Below are 25,030 nucleotides of genomic sequence, written 5' to 3'. Positions count from 1 at the left end.
TTTTCTGGGTTTGCAAATATACATAACATCGACCCTTTCAATGATATCATGACAGCTATTGTTGTCTGTTGTTAGGGGTCTCTTGAGTGACATGATGCCAGTTTGACACAACAATAAAATTAAGGTGATTTTAGTGAGTTTACATCATGAAATTGTCAGTTCAACCAGGCCTGTGATGCATCAATGTTGGTCCTACCGTGTTGTAGCTCGCCGGTTCTTGGCCATCTGTGATGAGTTCCCGCTCTCCCTTGGGGTTGATCCTCCTGAATCGCCTCCTGGACCTCCGTTGAGATCCTTCTCTTTGCAGAAAATTGTCGCCCCCTTCACTGCCGTTATCCACCTGCGAAGCACAATCGGCACTTTCTTCAGAACGGCAGCTTCTACGCGAACCTTGCGGCACAAGTCCTGGAGAACAGGGTTCCGAGCAGCTCCTCTGAAGCAGGGAAACTTTATCGACTCCATTACGACAGTCGGATATCTCCAAAGAATCACCCTCGGTTTGTTCTGCTGAACATTCTGAAAGGTTCTGGTCTGGATCTTCTTCTGGCTGCTGGTTAAACATCCAGTTCTTCCAGAGCACGGAGATGCGGTGCCATCGGATTCCACTCATCCGGATGACCAGGTTGAAAAAAAACGACGCAGGAAATACCAGTAGAACACAACAACAACAACACTTCTAGAACTTCACGGGTGCATTCCACAGTTTGAGCAGGAAGTCAAAATAACTGTGGCTTTACAAAACAAAAAAGTCTACATCCTTCAGATCCAAAACGAGTGAGAGAAACAAAAATGGTGAAGTAGTATCCGAGATAGTTGTCCACGGCTTAACACAGCTGCTCACCACGTTGCAAACTCGCAGACTTACTCACATGCTCGAGTGACACGAGCTCAAGAGCACAGTGAAGCCACAGTTTCCTCCAGGAAATCGTAATTGCACAAATATCCTCGCAAAAAGAAAAACAATGAAGAGCAGAGAGCAACAGCTTTGGCGACACAAAGATTTCCTTTTTTTGTTTTTAAAGTAAAACTATGCTTTTATAACTTTTTTGTTGCATAATTTAAAGAAACATTTTGATTCAATATTTTGAGTGTACCATTAATGACCAACACTATCTGTGAATGTTCAGATGTTTTTAGTTTTTTTCCCAGGTATTAAAATATCAGTCATACTTTTAATACTTCTGAACAATACAAATGTTTAAAGGTTTAAGAAAAAGAAAAGAACAGGATGTGAACATAAAGAGGAAAGATGATGAAGTAGGACGGTTCCCCTTATTACACCATGTTTGTTATGTTGCAGGAGCAGGTAAGTCTTTTCAACTATTAAGTCTTTTCAACTATTTAAACATGAGGAAGTAAGTAAGTAAGTAAGTCATTTTTATTTCTATAGCACTTTTCCAGACCAGGGTCACAAAGCGCTTAAACAATCAAAACAATATTCAATAAAGTATAAACTTTAAAGATCAAGATAAAACTGATAACACAACAGGAGTTCCAGAAAATCAAGGAAAAGCCTGAACAAATAAAAACGTCTTAAGATAAATAAAATTATAATGGTGTCGATATTAAAAAATGAAAAAATGAAACAGAATCAAATATTTCTATGTATATTTCCATCCTGCCATTTGACAGAAATCAAAATAATAGGAAAACACCTTTTAATAAATACCATTTTGAATGATTAGAATCAAACATGGCTCCGCCCTCATGCTGGTCAGTGTCACATATCACGTGCAAGAAGATAGAAATCTTGACGTAGACATGTTGTTCACTCCGGCCAAAAGCTTTTGTTCGGCTCAAGTGTGGACTGATGAACAGACATTTAATTCTGTCACACATTATTTGCTGAAATTCCCTTCAAAAGTCGTCTGTTTTGGTAAATGTTGCATGTGATCCGTTGGTCCTTCTACCGAGTCATCTTTTCTCTCGTGCTTCTACTGCTCGCTCCTCAGAATAAATGAAAAAAAAAAAGAAAAAAAGAACCATGTATTCTGGCTGGGTGGTCTGAAGTTTTGGAATTTTTCAAAGTGTATTTCTTTTTGATCCCTTTTGCCTTTGTGGTTCAGGCTATTGATTGCTGGAGAAACTGTCGCCTCTCGCTCTTCTAACGAGGCTCATGAGACCTCGAGCAGACGGAAACAATCCTGCGTCACTTGAAAAAAAAAACCTTGTGTGTCCCTGAATGCTGATGCCAGAACGCCGCCATGTTTCTCGTTTCCTCTGTTCAATCCTCTCTTCTTTTATTTAAACCGCTGAGTCTTTATTAACATTTCGTTTATTGTGCGACGTAGATCCCAGGAGGCGACACACCCCCCCCTGTGACCGCGACCATGACAGCGACCAGACTTTACACAAGCGCCTTTATTCCCAACAGTCGCAATTAGCTGATTGACACGACTGTGACTAGAACATCGCTCTTCAATACACACAGAAAGTGCATTTAGCTGGTATGTGCATGAAATTCTCTTCGCTCTTTCCCACAAACCTCATAGCATTCCTTTACATTCCTTCTTATTTCATTCAACCGATGACCGATGCCACACAAAAGACGGGTTTTTACAGCTTCGTCTTTCAAGGTAATAAGAGTTTATCTGCAATAATTGACTCGGCGGTGACGAGTACAAATGTAGGCGAGTCTTTTAAAAACGTCACATTTTTTTACGATGTTAAACTCGTCTCAGGATTCAGCAGATTGCCAAGAACAAAGGGAATTTTTTAAGAGGCGTTGCGTCGCCATTACTTCACCGAGTTGATGTAATTCTCAGAAATCAATTATAGTAGATGTTATCTAGGATTCCAAAGTCAAAGTCAATTATGTCAAGATCATTCATTATTTGCCTGCGTTTTTTAATTATAGCAAAATGAAAATAAGAAAAAACATCTTTGCCATTTAATGTTGACGTTAAATTTTTGTTATTTTCTATAAAAATGTTAAAGTCAAGTTTATACTTTTTTTCATATATAGTTTACATATAAGGAACGATGTGAACGATCAAGTAGGAGGTTTTTCCTTATTACGCCATGTTGATTACGTTGCAGGAGCAGGCACGTGTTTTCAAGCGCTCTCAACTGTCATCTTAAATCATGTAGAAAAGAGATAACGTTTTTAGACGTGGGGCAGTTAATACAAATTGAAAAAATTATAAATACACAAACAAGTAATTGTGAAATGTCTTATATAAAAAACAATATAAGAAATAAAGTTTAAAAAAGCAAATTAAAAATCGAAAAATAAATTAAGATATTTAGTCAAAATGGCTTTTATCACCAATAAATAAATAAAAATGTATTTTGCTCACAACTGGGCCATATACATGCAGGCTGAGGGCCTTAAGTGGACCAGGGCTACACTTTGACTAGTTTTGTTAAATTAAAGGTACAATGATGTATGCAAAAAAAAAAAAAAATAGTTGGGAAATCTTTAACGGACTACCTTTTTTTTAATGTATGTTTAAGATGGTCAGTAGATGAATGTTAGGGAATACAGGAAGGAGCTAAACACAAACAGGAAGTTGATGAATGTCCAATATTTAGGTCAAATCCTGTACGCATGTCGTAGAAGAATATATTTGGGTAGAAAATCAAACATTAAGATATAAACTTAATGAATATGAAGTGATTTTTTTTCAAATGCGTAAATGTTTTCTGTGTTTTTATTTTTTATTTTCTCCTTTTTTTTTGCACAAAGCTAAATATAAAAATGTATTTTCTGGTTCCATATCGAAACCGGAGAAACTCAATTCTGTGATGTCGTCCTAGAAACACTATCTTCATGAATAGAGTCAAAGCAAAGGTAGAAGGAGTCGAGCGTCACGGCGATGGAGGACCAAAGAGTGGGCGGATGAAAGCGAGGCCGGGTGTGCCAGAGACAAAGCGAGTGAGAGACGGTAGCTCGACTTACCACAATCATTTCTGACGGCTCCAAAGTGATGCATTCACAGCCTCGTCTGCCCCCCAGCTGCTTGCCAAAACTGTTGAGAAATGAGCACAAAACAATGTCAATCACGCCCACAGCTGGCAAAAACTAAGTCAAAAATCCTCATGTTTACTGGGAGCTGAGGTGAGGGTCTGCTCTCCCTTTAACTCTGAAGATCGTCCTGCTCTTAAAAATAGACTAACTGGGGACAAGTTCAACTCTAGGCAAAAGGAGTTGCTCATGATACTTTAAAATAACTATTGAAACACCCACTTTAAAACACTGAGATCCAATCTGTACCCGCTCACAGGTTTGCCCCCAATCAAAACCAAGAGTCATTAGGGAGGTGACCTGCTCTTAGGCAACATTTTTTAATAGTCATTCAGCCTATTCACAAAACAGCAAAGATGACGGGACCTTGTCTCCTTTTGAATTATTGAATGGTATTATCAAGATCAAAAACACAGATTGTACTTCACCAGTGACTCATCGCACAAGACACGAGGTCCCTGAAATCTGACATTTTAAAGTGGATAAAAGGGAGTCTGAGGAGGAGGATCAACGCTCTGATAAGGAATAAGGAATATAGTTTTTGATGCACTTAATAGTTAGGATTGAATTAAGGGGTGTTAAAATCTCAAATCATCAGTGGTTGAATTGAGATCACAAATTAATACACTTAAATGCATACATATTGCACGAAAATAAAATAAATAAGAAAGTTTAGGATTAGGGACCAAATGGAAATTATTCTGAATAAAAAATATGAATATTGCGTGTTGGTACCAGAGTGGCATCTCATAGAATTAATGAATGCATCCAACTAAGCAATAACAACAACAACTCTTAACACATTCCGCTTCTGGCGGAAAATATGCAGGGGGGAATTAGGGTCTCCATCACTGTATTAAAGTCAGTTTTAGTTCAGTGTTTCTTGTATACCTCCAAAATTTGGATTTAGTTTTATTATTATATCTTTATTTAAAATATTTTGTTGTTGTAGAAGACCGTTTTATTTTCTACTTTTGTTGAGTAGAGACTGTTCTTACATTCTTGCTTTGTCTTTTGTTTGATTTCAATAAAATTAAGTTTGAATATAGTTTCCCTTACATACGTTTCAAAAACTTGCATTTTAAAAACTTTTTTTTTTATCCAGAAAAATGGTTATTGAACAACATGAGAAAGAAAATTGTGATGCATGTTTTTTTTGGCAGATTGTCCAACAATACTAAAAGTGAATTAGAGAAAAAGTATGTAACTTTTATAGTACAAAATGGATAATATAAGTTTGTACCTTATGATTATAAATGTTAGCGTACAGAAATGGCGAAAATTACAATGTGCAGTCTTTGTACTAATATAAATTAACATTTCTAAAAACTGAGTAATAAATTAAACATAGCAAGTGTCAAAATTTTACATTTAAATGTATTAATAATACATTTCACTGCTACAGATATCAGTATATTCAGATATACATTGATAAAATAGACACAGTGAAAAGTTGCCTTCACAGCATGACAGACAAAACTAACCAGAATGTTCGATAACAAAATCCTAAACGCACAAAGACGACAAAATATTGATGGAAAATATTCATAAAGCTCTCAAATCCAAGGCTGTGACTGTTGAATTGCTGGAAAACTGTCCGAAACTCCTACACACCGTTCAAGGTCCAGTACATCTTCTGGTCTGTCATGCATCACTAGTCACAATCTTGGTCAGTAAAAGCCAAACTCTGGTCATAAAACAAAATCTTATTCAGGCAAATCAGCACTTGGACATGTAGAAGCACCTGGAAATGTATTGTAGGCACTGGCCTTAGCATGTTCGCATTGTTTGAGGTGAAACATCTGACGACGTCAATGACATACATATGTGATGGTAAACAATGCAAGCCTTTGTCTACGGAGCTGAGGACGGGGGGAGGATGTTGTGGGGTCTGATCCTGCAGAGCAACAGCTGACGCACGCCTCCCATCACATGGTGATTCTACACAGCACACTAGGACCGACTCGGTTCCGGTGAATTACAAACACACAATCAAAGACACAGTTTATTAATGATAAACCATGTTTATTTTAGTGTTCTTGCAAAAAAATTGAATTTGAAGCTATAAAACAAAATAAATTCAATATATTCAATCAAGGCGCTCAGAGAGTGCAGACCTCTGCAACCCAAAAAAAAACAAATTGCATGATTTTTGCAGACTCAAAAAAATATATACTGTATCCTCATTGAGAATCAAACCGGGGTCACTGTGATAAATCCACCACACCTAAAACAACAGACCACTAGTGATGTTAGTTCAACTGTGCTTGTGAGTTGTTGTTGCAATCATCCCTAAAACAATGGCATTTTAATTTTAATTATTATTGTTGTAGTTTCTTGCGTCAGTTACAACAGGTAAAGAATGAACCTAAATCATGAACATAATACCTAATTCTCCTTGTACCTCCAAATCCGGAATGTTTAATTGAAATATCCCTTGTGTGTGTGTGTTGCCTCTGGGTGACCTAAAGGCATTAAAAAACAAATGTGTTTGAGGTATCCCTTATGTTGCCTCTGGGTCAAGGTGAACGACCTCCCTGGCTTCCAGAAATACATATGCAGTGGTGGAGGACGTTCACCTTGACCCAGAATCAAAACAAGGGTTAAGAACTTTTCAAAATAAACAGCAACAACTAGCTTGAAAATGCATACTAGTCCCTGGTTTCCACCAAAAGTGGCAGTACCACGCCACTCCAGTTTTCACTTGATCCACTCTCATGCTAGCTTCACGCTCATAGTAAATAAGGACAATATACCAGGACTTGTTTTCTTCATAACAATCATCTCGACCATGATGTCACAACAGATATTATGTTGTCCAACACAATGTGTCGTTTGTGTCAGTTTACAAAGCGAACCAAATCTTTGTTAAAATTGTTTTACTCAGAAATTTCCCGGATCTAATTCGTGTCACTTCCTGCCCGACGATTCGTCCCGCTCTGGACAGAATGCGGTCAAAAGGAAGTCAACAACCAAAAGAGAAGTCCAGTAACGTGTGGTGATTCTCGGAATTGAGTCGACTAGCTTGTGTTGTCGAGTTAAGATTGGTTCGTCAGCTTAACAGCAAGTGTTTAAACACCATTAGTTTCTAAAATGGTTCCGTGTTGGTCAGGAAACTTCCCCATATGGTACCAAATTAACAGAGAAACAAATACATGGGGGACACTGGAACCCTCCAGAAAGAAGTGGGTTTGTACAAACTCTTTTTGGGAGGAATCGTTTGCTATGCACAACAGCACGCCAGACAGAAGCCGGTTGTAGTAGCTGAGGCTGGACTGGCAGAAGGGCATCATTCACACAGAGCTGCCGTGTACGAGGGTTATCCTGAGAACAGCCGGGACCGTTGACATGCCTCGCTCCCTTTGGCGAGCTGAAACGGCGACTCAGCATTGTTAAAGGTCTGAGCGGGAGGCTGCTTTTAATTATGGAAGCGTGCTTCGCTGACACAGGGCCAGCTTTTACTACACGGTTATTCATTAAGTTCTTTGAGAATTCTGTGACACCGACGGTTTTACTATTCGTCTGAATATTGTCAGTCTGGTAACATATCCCTTAGTTGATTGAGTATAGGACTCACAAGATGATATGTTTCTAAGATAAGTGTCAAGAGGTCAATGAAAATCCTTTGACTATCAAGTACAGTTGGAGAAAACAATCTTCAGTTACAGACAAGACCTGCTAAATGCTTTAACCCTTGTCACTTCAGTATTGATGTCTTTGTGGATAGCTTGTTGATGTGATGGAATTGCCTGATTAGTTTTAAAAGTGCAGGGAAAAATCAATAGAGTGTTCACTCTGGGCTTTTATTTAAAAAAAATAGGAAGTTTAATGCCTTTTAGTTTGGAATCTGGCAGGAAGAAAGTGGTTTAAATGGATGAAACCCCATTAACAGATATGTAGGAGCTCCCGTTTGTCTTATGGGGAGTTTTTCCCCAAAGTAAACTTTCATTATAGGTGGAGGTTAAACTGGTTTGAAGATAGCGTACCCTTCCAATGACTTTGCAACATTTCTATCGGGCAAAAGGGAATTCTAGTCTTTGGTATGTTTTGAAGATCCTCATTTCAAAAGCTGGGCTTTCATTAGTTTTCCACTAAAAAACATTTCAACAAAGAACATCTCTGCTTTAAATGTGTTTCCATTGAAGCAGACTTTGCCTGTGTTTTGTTCTAACAGTATTACTTTGGGGTGAAATTGAGTTCAGAACCGTTGGGGGGGCGGCAGTGTGATTGCAAACAAATTGTTTCATTCCGTGATACACAGGTTTTCTCAACAAAGTGATGTCCTTCAAACATCATCACCTTTGTAATAAAAGTCAATGTGAATGTGCCAAGTTATTATAACATGTATATCCATAACAAACGTCATTTTCTGGTGAAAATTTTAGAAAAAAAATCTCCTCTATGGTCTCGATATAGTTATTGCAAACGTCATTTTTTGCGAGACACTTGTATATCACAATTGAAATATCTGAAAACGCAGCTTAATGAAAGTAAATAAAAACATTTAAACGTCACATAACTTTTTTTTTTAATGAAAATTGAGTTTTTTTTATTGTGCCATAACTGAAAGTAGCCATTTCTTTTAATTTACACTTCTTTTCATACATAATTGTGTTTATCTGGGGACCAAAATGCGAAAGTCGTCCAAGACACGAACACACGACAAGCAAACACTCGTAAAGCCATCTGTCCTTTAAGATACTGCACTCAATATGCTGACGGCTCTTAACCATTTCAGTCAAAACAAGCGAGTTTATAAGAATTTATACCTCATCTAACAGCGAGGAGACATGAAATCAAATCCGTGCTGCAGTGCGTTTATTCAAACTGAAGCGATAGCTGCATTCACGACGGCTGAAAAACAGCAATTGAATCAAATTGAACTCTGTGCTGCTGAATTACAGCCAAATTAGCCGTGATTTGATTTATGCGTCTTTCGGATGTCACACACCAGAGAGAAACTCTTTGGCAGATCCACAAGCTCACAGTCACAAGTTCACCCCAGGGCATGCGCTTCATGCCGACACAGCTCTGCAGATTCTTTCAGCGACGCCATTAAGGTTGTTGAAATTTAGGCATTTTCGACAGGAAAGTAAATCATTTCCCGAACGTGTAAGGAGTGACGACACTAATGCTGGTCATAAATGGCATTTCTTGGGTGAATCCAAGGACATTGTTAACCATTATTCTAGTCTATTGGGGTTTTTTTCCTCCGAAAAAACTGAAGTACTTTCTAAACCTCAGGTTATACATTTTCCCCTGATGTGTCTTTTTTAGCCATTGTGAAAAAGTCTGTGTTCAAGTATCACAATTTAGGCTGTGTGCCTGAACATTCTGACGATCCTATCTTCTGCTTTTCCATTCAAAAGTATTATTTTGAAAAACTACACCTGGCCTGTATGTGGTCTTGCGAACCCAAGAGGAAGAGATGGCTCATGAATACAAAACAGCATTATATACAGAAAAAACTGAAAATCTTCTTTTCAACAAAAATGGTGTTTTCACCGACTTATAATGGCAGACAAAACATTATCACTCAGACACAGGACATGTTTTTAAAGGCTGGATACCTCCTCTAGTAAAATGACTGACCACACCATGGTTGTCCATAGTAACCGATACCCTGTACCATAATACACTACTATAAATACCCTATTTAAGCACCGTTAAATTCATCATCATTTTGGCATCGGTATCGGATAAAACCCGAGCTATACGATTGGTTATTGTTTGTCCATGTAACCAAAACAGTTGAGAACTTTAGAAACCTGACCTGTATATTGTTCACTGGTTGGCACACATGGTTTGAAGTGTGAGGTTAAGTTTCTGACTAGACTCTGAATATCTTCCAGACAGATTAATGATCAAAACACATGAACAAAAGTCAATCCCACTCGAGATACACCGACGTCGTCAGTGAAAGCTGCCGTCTCTGCAACATTGACTACTTTGCGGCTCTTCTTCAATGTTTGAGCGACGAAGGGCCTGTTCCCAGCAATCATCCGGTATCTCATGAAGAAAAGATAAGAAGGGGTTGAAGGTCACAAGAACAAGTTCCGATAAAAACACTTCTCACTCTTTAGATTAAGTTCAGCAGTGTTCAAGTATGTTATACCTTTGGATAAAAGGAAATTTCACTTGTAAATAATGAGAGGCATTTCTACCGATACGCTGTATCGTAATGGTACTGGCTCAAAGAGCCAAATTGCTTTAATTTCCCATGTTAAAAAAATATGAATTAAAAATTAGGAAAATATAGATATATACCAACGTCCCTTTTCGTTTTGTTTTTTAATTTAAAAAACACATTTTTGGTCACAGTTTGTGTGTTTTCTTTAAACATGATTACTGGGACTTTTTAGTGACTGGAACTAAAGGGGGAAAAAATATTACTTGAAAAAGTCGATAAAAGAAAATGTTTCCTAACTAAAAATTTAAATGTACAATTGTTAAAGCTGGCTCATTGTATTTAGGGTAGGATGCTTTTCTACCCTGAAAAACATTTTACAGTAATACTTAAAATACCCTTCACACCAAGTAATCAAATTCTATGACATAAAAATAAAACTTAGTGAAGTTGAAGTTTTTATGTTTTACTATTTTTCTTAATGAATCTCTTATGCAGATAAACACTTGGAAGCTGCAGAGTTATTTGTAGTTTTTTTTTCTATTTCTGTTACTTTTTTAGTAAAAGGGAGGCCAGCCCGCCATTTATTATGAAGTGACATATCATATTATTTTGTGTACTTGTAATGTAACTACTATATAATATTATTCAAAATATATATATAATATTGAGGAGAGAGTTGTAATTAACAGATAATAAACAGGCTAAATCAAGTCTTCTCAGGAAATCTGCTGATAAACACACACCATATAGCATAAAAGTAAGTTGTCATATATTGTTGTTTCTTCCTGATGTGGTCATGTTTAGGTCCGTGTACAAGATTAACTGCTCGAGGCGACACGTGGCGCCATCTGTCATCAATGGAGGAGACATGCTTGAGCTCCGTTGTCAGCAAGTTCCACTCGGCTAATTCTTTCACTTGAAAAAAAAAGAAATCTACTTTCAGCTTTCATGCAAACACACCGACGGGCTCTTTAGCATACAAAAAAAAAAAAGAGTGATCACAACAACAACTTCTTCTGTACGTCATTATAGGAACACGGAGAATACGGCGAGGAGTGATTCGATGGGAAAGTGTGTGAGGTCGGAGTGACTCTTGACAGGTCTCTCCACACTTCACTGAGGCGAGAAGCACGGTCGCTGTCAGCACAACTCTGGGTCTGCCAACTCTGTCTCCTTGCTATGCTGGTGTGTGTGTGTGCGTGCATGAGTGTGTGTGTCTCAGCGTGGGACAAGGAGAGTAAATACAATTCACTATTGAAACCAGAACAAAAGCACTTAAATGGGATTCACCAAAAAAAAAAGCCATGTGTGTGCGATTGTGTCCATGAGCTTTCAGTTGGTGGACAAAGAAGCAACAAAACAAGCACCGAAACCACAAATCTCTATTGAAGTTGTTACGTAAAGACAATAGGAATGGAGAGTGGAGGCAATATTGTGCGGACGATGTGGGAAATAAATGTAAAAAAAACATGTCAGTCTGTGAGGAATTGAAATGTTGTATTGATTATTATAACTGTCTGAAAGGTTTATTTTGGGCAAAAAAAATATACTTTATCTTGCGATTCTTGAGTTAAGCACTTGTTTCGGTCGAAAAAAAGATATATACATATAAATAAGTCAACTAGTAATTAATTGGGACCATCTTGTTTCAGAGAAACAAAGTTCCTGCTGATTCAGTATTATTGCAAGATATTTTGCAGTTAATGTTTTAGTTTTTTAAAACAGGTTTCCAGGATGCAAAAAGTTTGGGTAACCGTGATATAGACAGATGATTTATTTCTTAATTCTTTTCATTCTAGCGATTTCATCTTTGGCCACGTTGTGTGTCCATGTGTGAAGCAGACGTCTCTTTAAAACCAAGAAAGGAATTCAGAACAGTGGAATTTCTCAAAACAGCTTAGTCATCATGTTTATTTATCTAGATGCCTTAAACTGATCTTGAAAACATCCTTGTTAACTGGTTAAAAATAAACTAAAATATTTGTTATATGAATTATTAAAATTGTAAAAAAGTAAAACATACAAGAAGTAATTTGTATCTCCATTAATGTGTCAATATCTTGAAGAGTCAGTTCATAACCAACTTTGTTTAACTATTAAAAGTAAAATAATTAATGTTTTTCTTTCAACTAACTCGTTTGTCTTTTATGATTCATGCAAATTTTGAGAATGACTTTCTCCCCAACATTTATACACCAACAACTACATTTTTAATCTGCAAGATGTGTCAAATTTAAGACCGCAGGCCACTCAGGTCATTAGATGTGGTTGATAATACTTGAAAAATGTACCGTCAAATTCTTCTTTGTGTGTAAATTAAGGGCATAATATAATTGAATGATCATCTTGTCAGCTTCAACAATAGAAGGATACGACACTATTCCCACCACCTGTCGCTGTGGTGGATCAAAGCAGGTGACGACTTCTCTCCGGTTTGCTTTTTTTCCAGAAGAAACAAGTTGTTGGCAGCGGATAGAAACAGGTTCAGCCCCGGTCCAGTGACAGCTGCAGCGCCACGGGCTATAAACAATGACAGCCGGCGACAAAAGCGATGCCACACACACACACAAACTCTGACAGAAGCGCTGATGTGAGTGAAACCCTTCTGCTTAAATGACGAGTGTTGCGAGTCATCAGTAATCACATCAAACCCTTCCTTTAGGGAGAATGAAGTTTGGAGCTCGGCTTCACAAGCTGGACCAGCTCACATTTTTTTTAAACAAAATTGTTGAATCCATTTGACACGGTGACGAGATGCAACCCTGGTGAGTCAATTGTTGCACTCGTACAAAAGAACTTGCAGCACAGCTGGTCGGACTTTTCTAGACAGTAACCACAACTATATTTGAGATAAAGCACTTGAGAACAAAAAGTTGGTTAGTATCAAACAAAAAGCAACAACAGCAGGTACCTGAAACTACCATTTATCATTTGAATGGATTAAAAAAAGAGATATTAATTAATTATTAACTGTGATTGACAGATGCAATACATCTCTTTTAATCTCACCAAGGCTTTTTAATTTAAATTCATTATTGTGACTGCTCAAAATGATATAATAAAGGTTTTCTAAAGTGTTTTATTTTTATTTCATTGAAAAAAGAACTTTAGTTTCCAAGAGCAGGGGTGAAAAATGCCTGTCAATTTCAAATGAAATTAAATAAAACATCAGTTCTATATAAACCAGACAAATCAACGTCCACTTCAGGATGTGTTTTTCCATCGACAACTCATCACAAGAAGATCAAAACACAAACAATGGATTTTACAAAAAGTTAATTTGATAACATCTTTATATAAAACATTTGATTAATAGGATTCAAAATCAAATCCCGAATTAAAACATCATTTTCTCTCAAATAATCAAATAATTTGACCTACTTAATCATTCCACCAATTTGTTTACATCAGCAAATACACCAAGCTTTTGATGAAAAACACCACAAGGGAAATTAAATTAAGTCAAACAAGACTCCCTCCTTAAAAAATAACATCAAAGCAGAATGCGGGAAAAGAAGCGTGACAACAGCAACAACATTCCCTAAACGATAACAAAGTGTCACGTTTTAAAGCGTCTATTATTGGCACTTTCATTAATAAATAACACTCATCAGGAAGTTGATTCTATTATCAGTGGTACTTACATTGTAATAATCAAAAGTATCAGTCTATCCACTATGAGTGGGGTGACTATACTGGGTTGTAAAGTACGGAGCACTTGAAACCTAAAGTAAAGGGGTGAGTGGGGGGGGACCCACAATATGAACTCAGAACACCAAAAAAACATCAGTTTTGACAAAAGAATTATGTTTTCTAAACTAAGGTTTGACTCTATTTTGATCCAAATATCCATTAAGCAAACTGAGAAAACACCAGAATTGAAAGAGACTCCGACATAAATAGCATGTTCAGTCGTTGTGAACGAGGCAACATTGTTTCCATGGCAACAATCCTTTAAAGAAAATGTAAAATCACTGCGACAGACATATGATCCTCTCATGTTCCTGCTGCTTACTTCATTTTGAGGTTTGTTAGACTAACTTTCCTGGTCCGGCAGATTGAACATTCGGACACTAAAAAACAGACGACCAGTGACACATTCAGTCGCCGACAGAAGCCGGTGAATGACAAAGCAGGTCTTTCAGTCACATTACTATTCACCTAGTAAACAATAGAAGTAAATCGGGGGCAATTCAACCATCAACACTCTAGAAAACCACCAGACAGATGCCACTTTAACTTCCTATTCCTTAACAGATAGATTATTTTTAAACACCAAAACTTTCTAAAAAAACGTTGAGAGATTTCCAGCTGGAAACAAACATACGACAAAATAACTTGACTATAATACAGATGTAATGACACCCTAACACGTAGTTGTCCCGCCACAGTGTCACAGGGGGGATTCCTGGCAAGGCAGTCGGTTAAACGATAGCCGGCAGGAAACTCCGGCTTAAGGAATGCCGAGTGAATCAGAGAGGGAATTTTGAAAGAAAACATACACTCTAAAAGAGTTCACAAACCCGGAGTTCCAGGGGTGTTTGTAATCCTCCGTTTATCCAGCATATTATCCAGAAGGAAAAGTGAAAGGATAAAATCCTGATGGCCGTCGTCCAAAAGTGTTCCAAAGTTCCTCGGGAACACTTCAGAAGTTTGTGTTCGGAGAGAGTGAGCGTCCCTCCCGCTCGGCTCCACAGAGGTGTGAGTGTGTGTGGAATGTTGAAATCCTGGCGGAACAGTGGCTGGCCATGTGTTCCTGAGCAAGCAGCCCAGAAGCACAACCGGGCAGGAAATGAGCTACACACACCCACACATGGACACACTGTTAGCTTTTGCCAGGACCCTTTTTTTTTCCTCCAGGACCCCCTGCTGCTGAATCACACCGACACACAAGTAAATACGCGTGCACACCCCTCCCGCTGTAACCCCCCCCTTCCTCACCCGACCACCCCCCATCCCCCTCTCGGTCCAGCCGTCTCCCGCCCGGAACTTTGTTATCAACTGACCTACACTCACACACGGACCACAGTGGGAGCTGCCCTGAGGTTATTGATACGTGAATCAATCACTGACTGATCAACTAGTTCTGTAGACTCTTAGATCTCTAACTAAATTTAAAAAACCTTTATTAGGATTGATGATTAACCAAAGACAGATATGTTTGGAAACTAGTATAACCAATAGTAGACCTGGCCCAGGGGCCAAATGCGGCCCTTTGACTGAATTTATGACGCCCTCATGAGGTCAAAGATCATTACTAGTCTCTAAATATTAACTTTGAAAGTTTTTCTTTTAGGACTTTTGTCATTTTTGTAAGGATTTATAGCTCCTTCAAAATATTTAGGTTAATATAAAAAACGTTTTAAAATAAATAAAATGTATATAAACTCTGAAAAAATAATCATTCTAGCATATAAAGTGTGGATTTATTACTGGATTTTATACTTTTTACTCCTTTATTTTTGCTTGATGGCCCTTTTCAACAGCCACTGTATAAAATGTGGAAGGTGACCCAAGGTATACCACAAAAACATTTGTTTTTGGGCCTTCGGGTTACCTTGACCCTAAGATAACACAAGGGTTAAGAATGTGTGCAAAAGTCAGAGACCTGGGCCAAATTCTGTCAGTTGACTTTTTTTTTATAAGAGATTAAAATTGGTAACAATAGTTACTGCATTAAAGACTAGATTACAGTGTTTAAGCGTTATCGTTAATAGGCTTATTCCTAGTTTATACTGCAAATTTTCAAAAAGAAATATCAAAACAGAAAAGATTCAAATGAAAGTCGATGAGTGAAGAAGAAGAGAGTAAAGGGAAAACTTCCTCAATCCAGATGCCAAAATGATCAACACAAAAAAATGATGACTTCAAACTAAGGGTGTTACAAAATATCGATACATTGCGATTTTTAATGTTGTATCGAGACAGCACAGTATCTATATTTTTCCAAAAGATTATTTCCAATCAACACGCACATATTCATGGCATTTGTTCATTTTTGAGTTGTAATTTAGCCTACGGCCACTAGATGGCAACCGTCATTAGGTCCTAAAGGATTAATTAATAACAAACAAATGAAAGCAGTTTCAACTTCATCAAGAGTCATATGGTCTATAAATTCTGCCACACCAGAGTCAAGTACTCAGACAATACTAAAACCCTTGTTCCTACAGTATCACAATATATCACAAGATAGTATATCCTTCTCACAGAATTGTGATACTGAAGTAATAAAGTATCTGCCGATATAATGGAAAGCATGGATTGAACAGGTTTGCTGGAAAACAGTGAAAGAAAGGAAACAATGTCCCTTTATTTTGAAGCCATTCTAGTACAACTACAACAACACAATGGAAATCCACGTGAAACCAAAGGTAGACCTCGAGCGAGAGTCCAAGAGGCGTGTCCATTAAAATCATTGCCAGTGTTTGAACAGGTGTGAGTATCTGTTGAGTCCGTTTTTTGGTCTGAGGATGAAGGAAAACTCGGGTCTTTTAATTTAACAGGATTAAAAACAGTTTTCCGTTGTCTGACTCGTTTCTTTGGCTCTTTCACTTTAATTGTAGCAGTAGATAGACACCGTCAGTAACGTGTATCACCAGAAACATGGGAGGAAGTGGCAGTTGTTAATGTCATTGCATTTCGGTGGAAATCTGTGATTAGATCACGACTGAACAGAAATATGCATCTTGACTCCTCAACACAACAACGGCATAAATGTTTGTATCGCCGAGCAGAAGAGCAGGTAATGTTCATGATTTAATTCAAAGTTGTATCCAGGGCCTCCGAGGAAGATTAGGCAGATGAGTAGGGGTCAAAATTGAATTTCCTCAGAGGAAAATTAATTAGGTTAAGGGTTTGGGGGTCGAGCATGCACTCATTACTGCCTTCCTCTTGTCAAATCACATTTGCACGGATGATTTCCTACTGACAGGAAATGTTTGGTTTCTACATGGTGTGTTCTCATCTTATCTCTCATGGGTAGCTGGTTATGAAGAGACAGTTTTGTAAGAAAGCATTCAATAGGAAAACCTTGTTCCAAGAATCTTCTGCTGCCCTTCTATTCACACCATTACATCCATATCAATTCAGTAAATGAGCACAGTAACAGTATATACTGGCACTGTTGTGAGGGGCCCTAAGACCAAAACGGAAATGAAGCCATTTTTTTAAAATAATTCCACAAATGTAATTGCGAAGGATATATAATAGAATGTATATTTCATTGAATATTATTTAATTATACACATGTTTGCTCAAGATATTCTCAGTATGTCAAACTCAATCACACAAGAATTTAATATGATGGAGTGAACTAAATTAAACGTCTGCAATACAGTCTTTTTAATTTTCTCAATGTTTGTCCTTCTTCACCCAACACTCTTTTCTTCATCATCAGTTTTACTCGGGTTTAATCTCTGTTTCTTATCTCAGGGTCCTTGAATCATAGCATCCATTATAGTTCACCACATTAAACATGAATCTACGTAATCCTAATAACCATTTGTCGGGCCCCACATGTGAATATAATCTATGGAAAATCCTTTTTCCCAAATTAGTTTTAAAGTAGAAAAAAGAAACAACTGGCTACAAAGGATGTACTTGAAACAGACATATAAATAAACAATACAATTAGAATGTTTTCTATTTAAAATATCATTGTTAAAACATAACAAAAATCCTGGTTTTGACAAGCAATAATTGAATGAAGATTTCAGACGTCTGCACCTGACATGTTTTTCTGACAGTTTGTATCTGCAGCATCAGCGCCACCATCCTGTGTCGACACCTTCCCTTCTCACCCTTCTCACCCTTACAACCATTGTTCCCTTTGCTGTGGGAATGCGTGTGAACTGCACTGTTACATACCAGCATCTTGCGAGGTACATGTGCTCCTTCACGAAGACAGACCCGGAGAGCAAGATGTACCAGCAGGTAGCGACGCTGTCTGGGCTGCAGCAAAGAAAAAAGAAAAGAGGCTGATGTTAGACAGGGAATGCGTGAGAGAACAAGAACAGAATGGCAATGGTTGTCTTTGTAAAATGATAAAACTAATTCGTAAAACAGTTTTAACCACATACACAAAAACAATAGATTGAAAAAAATGTAGTCATTACACAACATTGTGGCGTTTTTATTTAAATTCTGTCTTACATTTGACATTTACTGACTGGATAGAGTGTTGCAATGAGAGAAAGATGCAAATATTTGTTTGCAGTTCGTTTGTTACATTTCAGATACAAGTATTCCCTTTGTGATTGTATTCATCATTGGATGTAAAAATAGACAACCCCCCCCAAAAAAATTCGACAGCATCACAGTCAAAAGCAGCCATTCATATTGCTGTAGCTCTAACTAGCTAAAAGTCGCATGCATCTCATGTTGCTAGCTCTTGTCAAAAAAGCACATGTGTGGATGCAAAGCAGGCATGATCCTGTGGTCTCCGGGAGCATTTGCTGAAAAACCTTGCCGCACGAACACGCGCCTTTAAGAGTTCAGAACACACCGATCTATTCATTACCACGCGACCTTGTGAACCTGAGCACTTAGAAGATCTCCAAACATTTGAATGAAGTCTTTGTTGCGCCAACAGGAAATGTTGATGAAGCCATTTATACCAATTACACCCCGCACAGTGGCCTTTAAACACTGCTTTTGTGCAGCATTCAACTCGCAACAGAGGCGCTTATGTTGATCTTTGTGTGTGTATGATAGTGACTTGAGTACAGAGTATCCAAATATACACTTCAAGACTCGGGGACAGTTTCTTACACAGAACTGTTAGGACTAATTCACCTAGCCATCCTTTAAATGTAACTTCATACTCCGCCTCTTATCTTTGTATTTTGTGTCCTTATTTAATTCCGTAAGCATTAAAGAAATGTGATCATCTTGCATTTTGAATGCTGTATAATGACAATTAAGACTCTTGAATCTAGAGAATGAGTTTGAATTTCAATGAAAGGATTTTGTCACTGAAGGGCACGACGTCCCATCGCGATCCGTCAGCGTAAGTCCATTATCACGAGCCTACTGATGAATGGAGAAATCCACAAGAAGCATATTTCATCTGAGGTGACCTTCCATTTATATCAGAGAAAATATGTTTTTTTGCAGAGTTCTGTATGCCGAATCTGTGCTTCATTTAAATATCAGGAGCTTTTTTTGAGGTGACTGATATGTTAATGCAGTATGATGGAAACACTAGCTACTTAAATCACCTCTAGATAGGACCAAAAAAACTATTACTACTGAATAAATATGAAAATAAATGTTTTTCTAAACATGTTTTTACCTCGGCCAAAGAGGTTATTTGATTATGCATGTACAATATATGTTAGCAAAATCACTCAAAACAGTGAAAAACACATCAATGAAACTGATCACAGTTTCATAGTGTTTTTCAAAATCACATCTGGTTCTACAAATCATTTGCAGGATCTGTCACGGTTTATGGTGGTGAGAGCTTTCTCAATCCTACTGTTAACATTTGGATGTGCGAAGGGGACACAGGACTTGACTGTAAAGTAGTTTTCCATTTCAAATGCCACAAAAGGTATTTCAGTATATAGATTATATAAACATAGAGTAAGTAGGTTATATTTGTAGAGCGCTTTTCCAGACCAGGGTCACAAAGTGCTTAAAAAAAATAAAAACAAAACAATACCCAATAAAATATATACTTAAAAGGTCAAGATAACACCAAGAACAACACAGGAGTCTGCTGCTGATCCAGGATCTTCACCACGTCATCAGATCCCGAGTTCTCTCCAGCACCTCCATGGACTCTCCCATACTCTCCTTTTTTCTCACTATATCCTCCCTCACTCTTCTCCTTATCCATCTGTCTACCCTCCCCATCCTTCCTCCCAGCCGGTCAAAGCGGGAGGCCGTCAACAATGAGTCAGGTTCCGCTTGAGGTTTCTGCCTTCTAAAATTAAGTTTTTCCTCGCCATAGCTCACTGCAATGGGATCCGTTTTCCCTTAATCAACTATAGTCTTACTTCAACTGTAAAGTGTCTTGAGATAACTTTGTTATGATAAGACACTTTAAATAAAATTGAATTTAATCGAGTCTCAGAACGACCCTATCATACAACTGAATTCACCCCCAAAAGACCAAACGGCCACTGCAAGGCGTCTCTAGCAGTGGAAACTTCATGGTAGAAATCAGCCCAGCCTGGGTCTACAGCCAACATTTTGCATCAAGAGGAGTCTGAATAAATAAAGCAAGAACCTCTAAACCTCGGGCATAAGCTTAGGTACGTTCCCTTCTAGAGATGACACTAAAGTCGGTCCAGTCTAGAGCTAGCTTCTGTAGCTAATGTACCTCTTGGAAATACAGGGAAAGACAAACCCATCCACAAGCTCTGAATAAAGGATCTGAAATACAACATTGAAGGGGTCAGATGAGGTAGCCTGGGCATATCCTTCGGATGCTTCCCAGTAAAAAAGACCCAGGCCACACTCAGGGAACTATATAGGAGATATAGTGCTGGGATATTAAAAAATGATCCGGTGAGGAATGTTAACCCCTTCAAAAAGTTTGGACACCCCAAAGCAGAAGGTCAAAGCTAGCTATAACAGTGTCACCAATGTCATGTGATGAAGACAAACAACTTTCATTAGCATATAACATTTATCGTGTGACAAATAAATGACAACGTCGTGGTCAAACTAATGAAATGTGAAAGGCTAAAGCGATCGCTGCATATGCCTAATGGTGAGGAATCAGCCCAGATGAATGGGAGGATACATCAGCAGGAGGAGAGGCTCGTCTCTCTTATCCATCTCTGTCCTCCCTCTGACTCTCACACTTCCTCCACATCTCATCATCTGTTGTTTTTTCCTACCCTTCTTCAAATTCCTTATCCGATTTCTCATCTTCCCTCCCTCCTGGCTTTGCTATCATTTCCTCCTTTTTGGCTGGAACATATTAGCTACTTGTGTTTGTCCTCCTGTGCTCTTCTCTTATTTCCTCTCTTTTAATATCACCTCCAAGCCATCAGCTTGTCACCCAAGCGTCTGCTAGACATGCAGATTACATGCACTTCCTGGACGAATATTAACTTGTACTTACTAGAAGAGGATGTGGTTGGCCTCGTGTCTCTCGTATCTGGCTGAAGTACACATTGACCTGTCAGAAAAAACAAACAATTCAAAGAAAGTAATGCATGAAATGAGATGCATTTTTATTTAGGCAAAGGAAGGTAAAACATTCAGAGAACAGTAAATATTAATAAAGCAAATCATTTACTAAAGGCGCATCATTAGATACAGTGACTGCATAAAGGGGCTTAAAGCAAAACAAACAAAAAAAAGACACAAGAAAATGGCCTTTACATAACAACTTTATAAAATGACAGGAATGATCAAATTTAAAAACAACAAACAAGTTTTACGCCAGTTAATTCTCATGTAACAGTACCATTATTCATAACTCTGAATAGTGATGTGTTTTATCTTTCAGAGCTCAGTAGGTGGCGCTCTCAGTTTATAAAGTTATGAGGTGAAATAATAATAATTCAAAGGAATAGAGAGAAATCCATCTAGTGGGCTTTGAAAATAATGTTAAAAAACATGAATTAATACATCATTTAAATTATGTACAGTGCGAAATAAATATATATATCTTTATTTTTTAGGTCTTGAAATACCAAAAAGTCAAATCAAGTTATATACAAATTTAAAGTAGCCATAAATAGAAAAATAAATGAAAATGGAAAAACATTATGAAACTTTTTTATATTCAATACCTAACAAGAATCGAGTCAAAGGAACACATATGACCCACTGGCGACACTCGCAATAGGACCTTAAAAAAGGGTTTACCTCAGCTGGTGTTCCCTGAGGTGAGACAGGACATCCATGTGATACAGGTGGCAGTAGATGGTGTGCAAGTCCTGCAGAGGACAGAGAAACCAGGAAGTTTATTAGCAGATAATCTGATAATTCCATAAACACCTCCTGCACACCTTGCACAGTCTTTGCAGTATTTAAAACATCAAGACATTGCACTCGGCGGCCAGAGTGCCACAAGTCAGTGTGTGTGATTCACATCTCGAGCGGCACTTTGACAGCAGCCACTTGGACTTCGCCAAACACTGCTTATCAAATTGACACTTTTAAATCAGCGAGACAGGCAGGCCTACCACTTATGTGTGCAGGCAGCAGCAGTGAGACACATGCAGAAGCATCCACCCTGCCATCCCAAAATAGCTTTCTATCAGGGCCAGCTGTCAAAACATCAAGGGGCGGACAGAGCGTGGACTGAGATGGAGGGATTCGAGCATCTGCTGGAGGAATCAAACACAGCAGCTGCACGAGTCTCAAGGCAAAGTTGACTCGTTCCATGTTCATGGGGGCGTTTTTAACATGATCCAGACCAGGACTGTTGTTGTACGTCGTTCATCGTGACATGGCAATTACAACGTGTTTTTCAGGGAAACAAAAGTCATGATGATGTTTCTTGAAAAAAACCATCAGGTCCTAATCTCAACATTTAGTCGTTTCTAATGGCTTTCCTTATGTAATAATTCTGGACTGAATGACTCTTTATTAAAACTCACTTCAAGTAAACAGATGCTGATTTAATATTCATCCCAGTATTAATAACTTTAACGCAGCAGTTGGATATAAAAGTCTGAAGAAAAAAAGTGTTTCAACAGTCATCAAACAGAATTATAGTGAATAAAGCTCTTTTAAATGTTTCCTTTGTTTTATTATTGAAGATTAAAAACTAAAATAAATGAAATGAAGGAAGTGTTGAAAGAAAATATAACTTATAAAAGTCAGATTAAATTTTTAAAAGGAAATGGAAAGAATGAATATGGGAAAGAATGAAGCCCAACCTTGTACAGATTTTTTACAGAAAATGATTCATATAATTTATATTGATAATTATAACATTAAGAAACAAATGTTTATTAGTTAAATAAAAAATCTTCTTTAACCTCAAATACAAAACATGCGTTTCAATTGACATAAACAAAATTAGCTTGTCACCAATACTTTTGTCAATATCTGAGACAAAAATAAAATAACAAGGAACATAATGAGCTGAATCTTTATTCATCTTTTACCACTGATTCCCTTACATTTCCCAGCTACTTGGGGCAAGAGACAGAGCACACCTGAACAGGTAGCCAGCCTGCCGCAGGTCACAAAGAGACACACAACCATCACACACAAACGGACAATTTAGAGTTTTTCCAATCAACATCTGTATGCGTTTGGACCGTGGGAGGAAACTGAAGTACAATTTTACACACAGCAAAGAGTGACAGAACACAACAAAACACACATGACCTGGCTCGCTGCTTTATCAAGCCAGTATTTAACCTCCATCCCAAGGCGGAGTGAAAGTAATCACAGAGCAGGAGTGGTCCTCGCAGAGTTAACTGGGTTAGCCAGCACGATGAATTGCGTCTGTAAGCAGCCCTGACACGCTGCTGAGCGTGCACGAGTCGCACGACCACATGCTAGTCAGACGTCTGTGGGCTCAGTCTGCAGGTTCATAGCAGTGGAATTTTAATTCATAATTATTTCATGGTTTATATTTCAATAGTTTGTTTATAGAAAACAATCATTCGTTTTTTTTAAATGTATTTACAATTAACATTTACAGCGTTTATTCATTTGTGTGCTGCAATTAATAGTCAGGCCACTAGTTGGCAACATTCGTCTTTTTCTTCAGCATGAGGGACTTGCCAGGTTTCTTTAAATGTAAAAAGAGAGAATAGTTGCTGTAAATCACAATTTAATTTTAAATATTACATTTTAGATAAATATGTTTTCAAGACAATGAACCATTGAAATCTGTGTTTTCTTTTCAGTCAAACTTGTACTATTCGTGCCGGAACTGGTGCCATTATGTTACACTACCCATCTATACTTATAAATGCTAAAAAGCTTCCTCTTGAAAATAAGGAGGTAAAATTACATTCTTAAACATTTCCTAAAAGTTGTTCATGTCTTTTTAAGAATAAAAACAAACTAAGGATTTCTGCATTCATGCAAACCATAATGCCATTTTAAGCAAATGTTTTTATCTAATTTCAAGGCAGAAATCGCAGAAAACATGTTTTTTTACTTTATAAAACAAAAAAACACTTTTGCAGTTTACCATGAATTTATAGCTCAGCAGACCAAACAATACAAAAACTGGAAGCTCCATAAGACAGTAGAGAGGCCTGTTGTATAAGGCATACCATAACGGTACTGGTTCTGACAAATTGGTAGTTACCAGAAGGATAATTGAAAAAGCCTCCTTTTTATTTTGTTGTCATTTGTTGTTTGTTTATTTGGTCCAAAATACAAACATTCAAAATTAGCAAACCCACAAAATTATACTTACAGAACATAGCTGAAAAATATTTGACTTTTTTTGTTTGAAAAATCGCTTGAGAAAAAAAAATTGCAGTCGGATCAAACCTATATACGATATAAACCCATTGTTATAATTGCAATGAGAGGTGCTGAAAGCACAACATCAGACATTTGCACATTACATATTGAAGGTGAAGCAAAAAAAAGAATGGATAAATACTTGTCATGTGACTAAATATCATGTAACTGTAAATAAAGTGCTTTGATACATTTCTGTATCCTGAGTAGCAATACCTATTTATTTATTTTTTAAACAAAGCTTTTGCACAGTATTCGTCAGGTTTTTTCAAACTGTTTTAAATTCAGCCTTTTGTGCATGTTCAAGGGTAAAAAAGACAGATATACACAAGAAAAAATGTTAGATCCGAAATTAGTATTTCAGAGCTCATGTGAAGAAGTTTGTAGGGAAGATTAGAGACACCAGATGGTTAAGACACGCAGGGGAGAAAAATACATTATATTATGAAAGGAAAGTTCATTTACTGCTACAATTAACTGGGTATAGGATAATTTAGCGTTCATAATGTCTGTTGTAAAATGTAAAA

At 37.6% G+C, this 25,030-nt stretch overlaps 1 protein-coding gene across 5 annotated transcripts in view; it reads right to left on the bottom strand.

Annotated features, from left to right (window-relative positions):
- rapgef6 (Rap guanine nucleotide exchange factor (GEF) 6) overlaps positions 1-25,030 on the bottom strand; it is a 109,440-nt gene that overhangs the window by 63,602 nt on the left and 20,808 nt on the right. For 4 of the 5 annotated variants that reach the window (XM_087807782.1, XM_087807784.1, XM_087807783.1 and 1 more), the window contains exons 2-6: positions 21,930-22,000; positions 21,178-21,234; positions 17,967-18,050; positions 3,902-3,971; positions 197-340 (exon numbers count right to left, since the gene is read on the bottom strand). In XM_087807782.1, the coding sequence (XP_087663908.1) occupies positions 197-340; positions 3,902-3,971; positions 17,967-18,050; positions 21,178-21,234; positions 21,930-22,000 (426 nt within the window). Of the gene's footprint in view, positions 1-196; positions 341-3,901; positions 3,972-14,620; positions 14,764-17,966; positions 18,051-21,177; positions 21,235-21,929; positions 22,001-25,030 lie in introns of those variants that run through there. The other variant, XM_087807786.1, reaches the window with a different exon arrangement.

This window comes from Callionymus lyra, chromosome 14 (assembly GCF_982586985.1).
Source record: "Callionymus lyra chromosome 14, fCalLyr1.hap1.1, whole genome shotgun sequence".
Taxonomy (NCBI): domain Eukaryota; kingdom Metazoa; phylum Chordata; class Actinopteri; order Syngnathiformes; family Callionymidae; genus Callionymus; species Callionymus lyra.
This window is presented reverse-complemented; position numbering and strand designations above follow the sequence as displayed.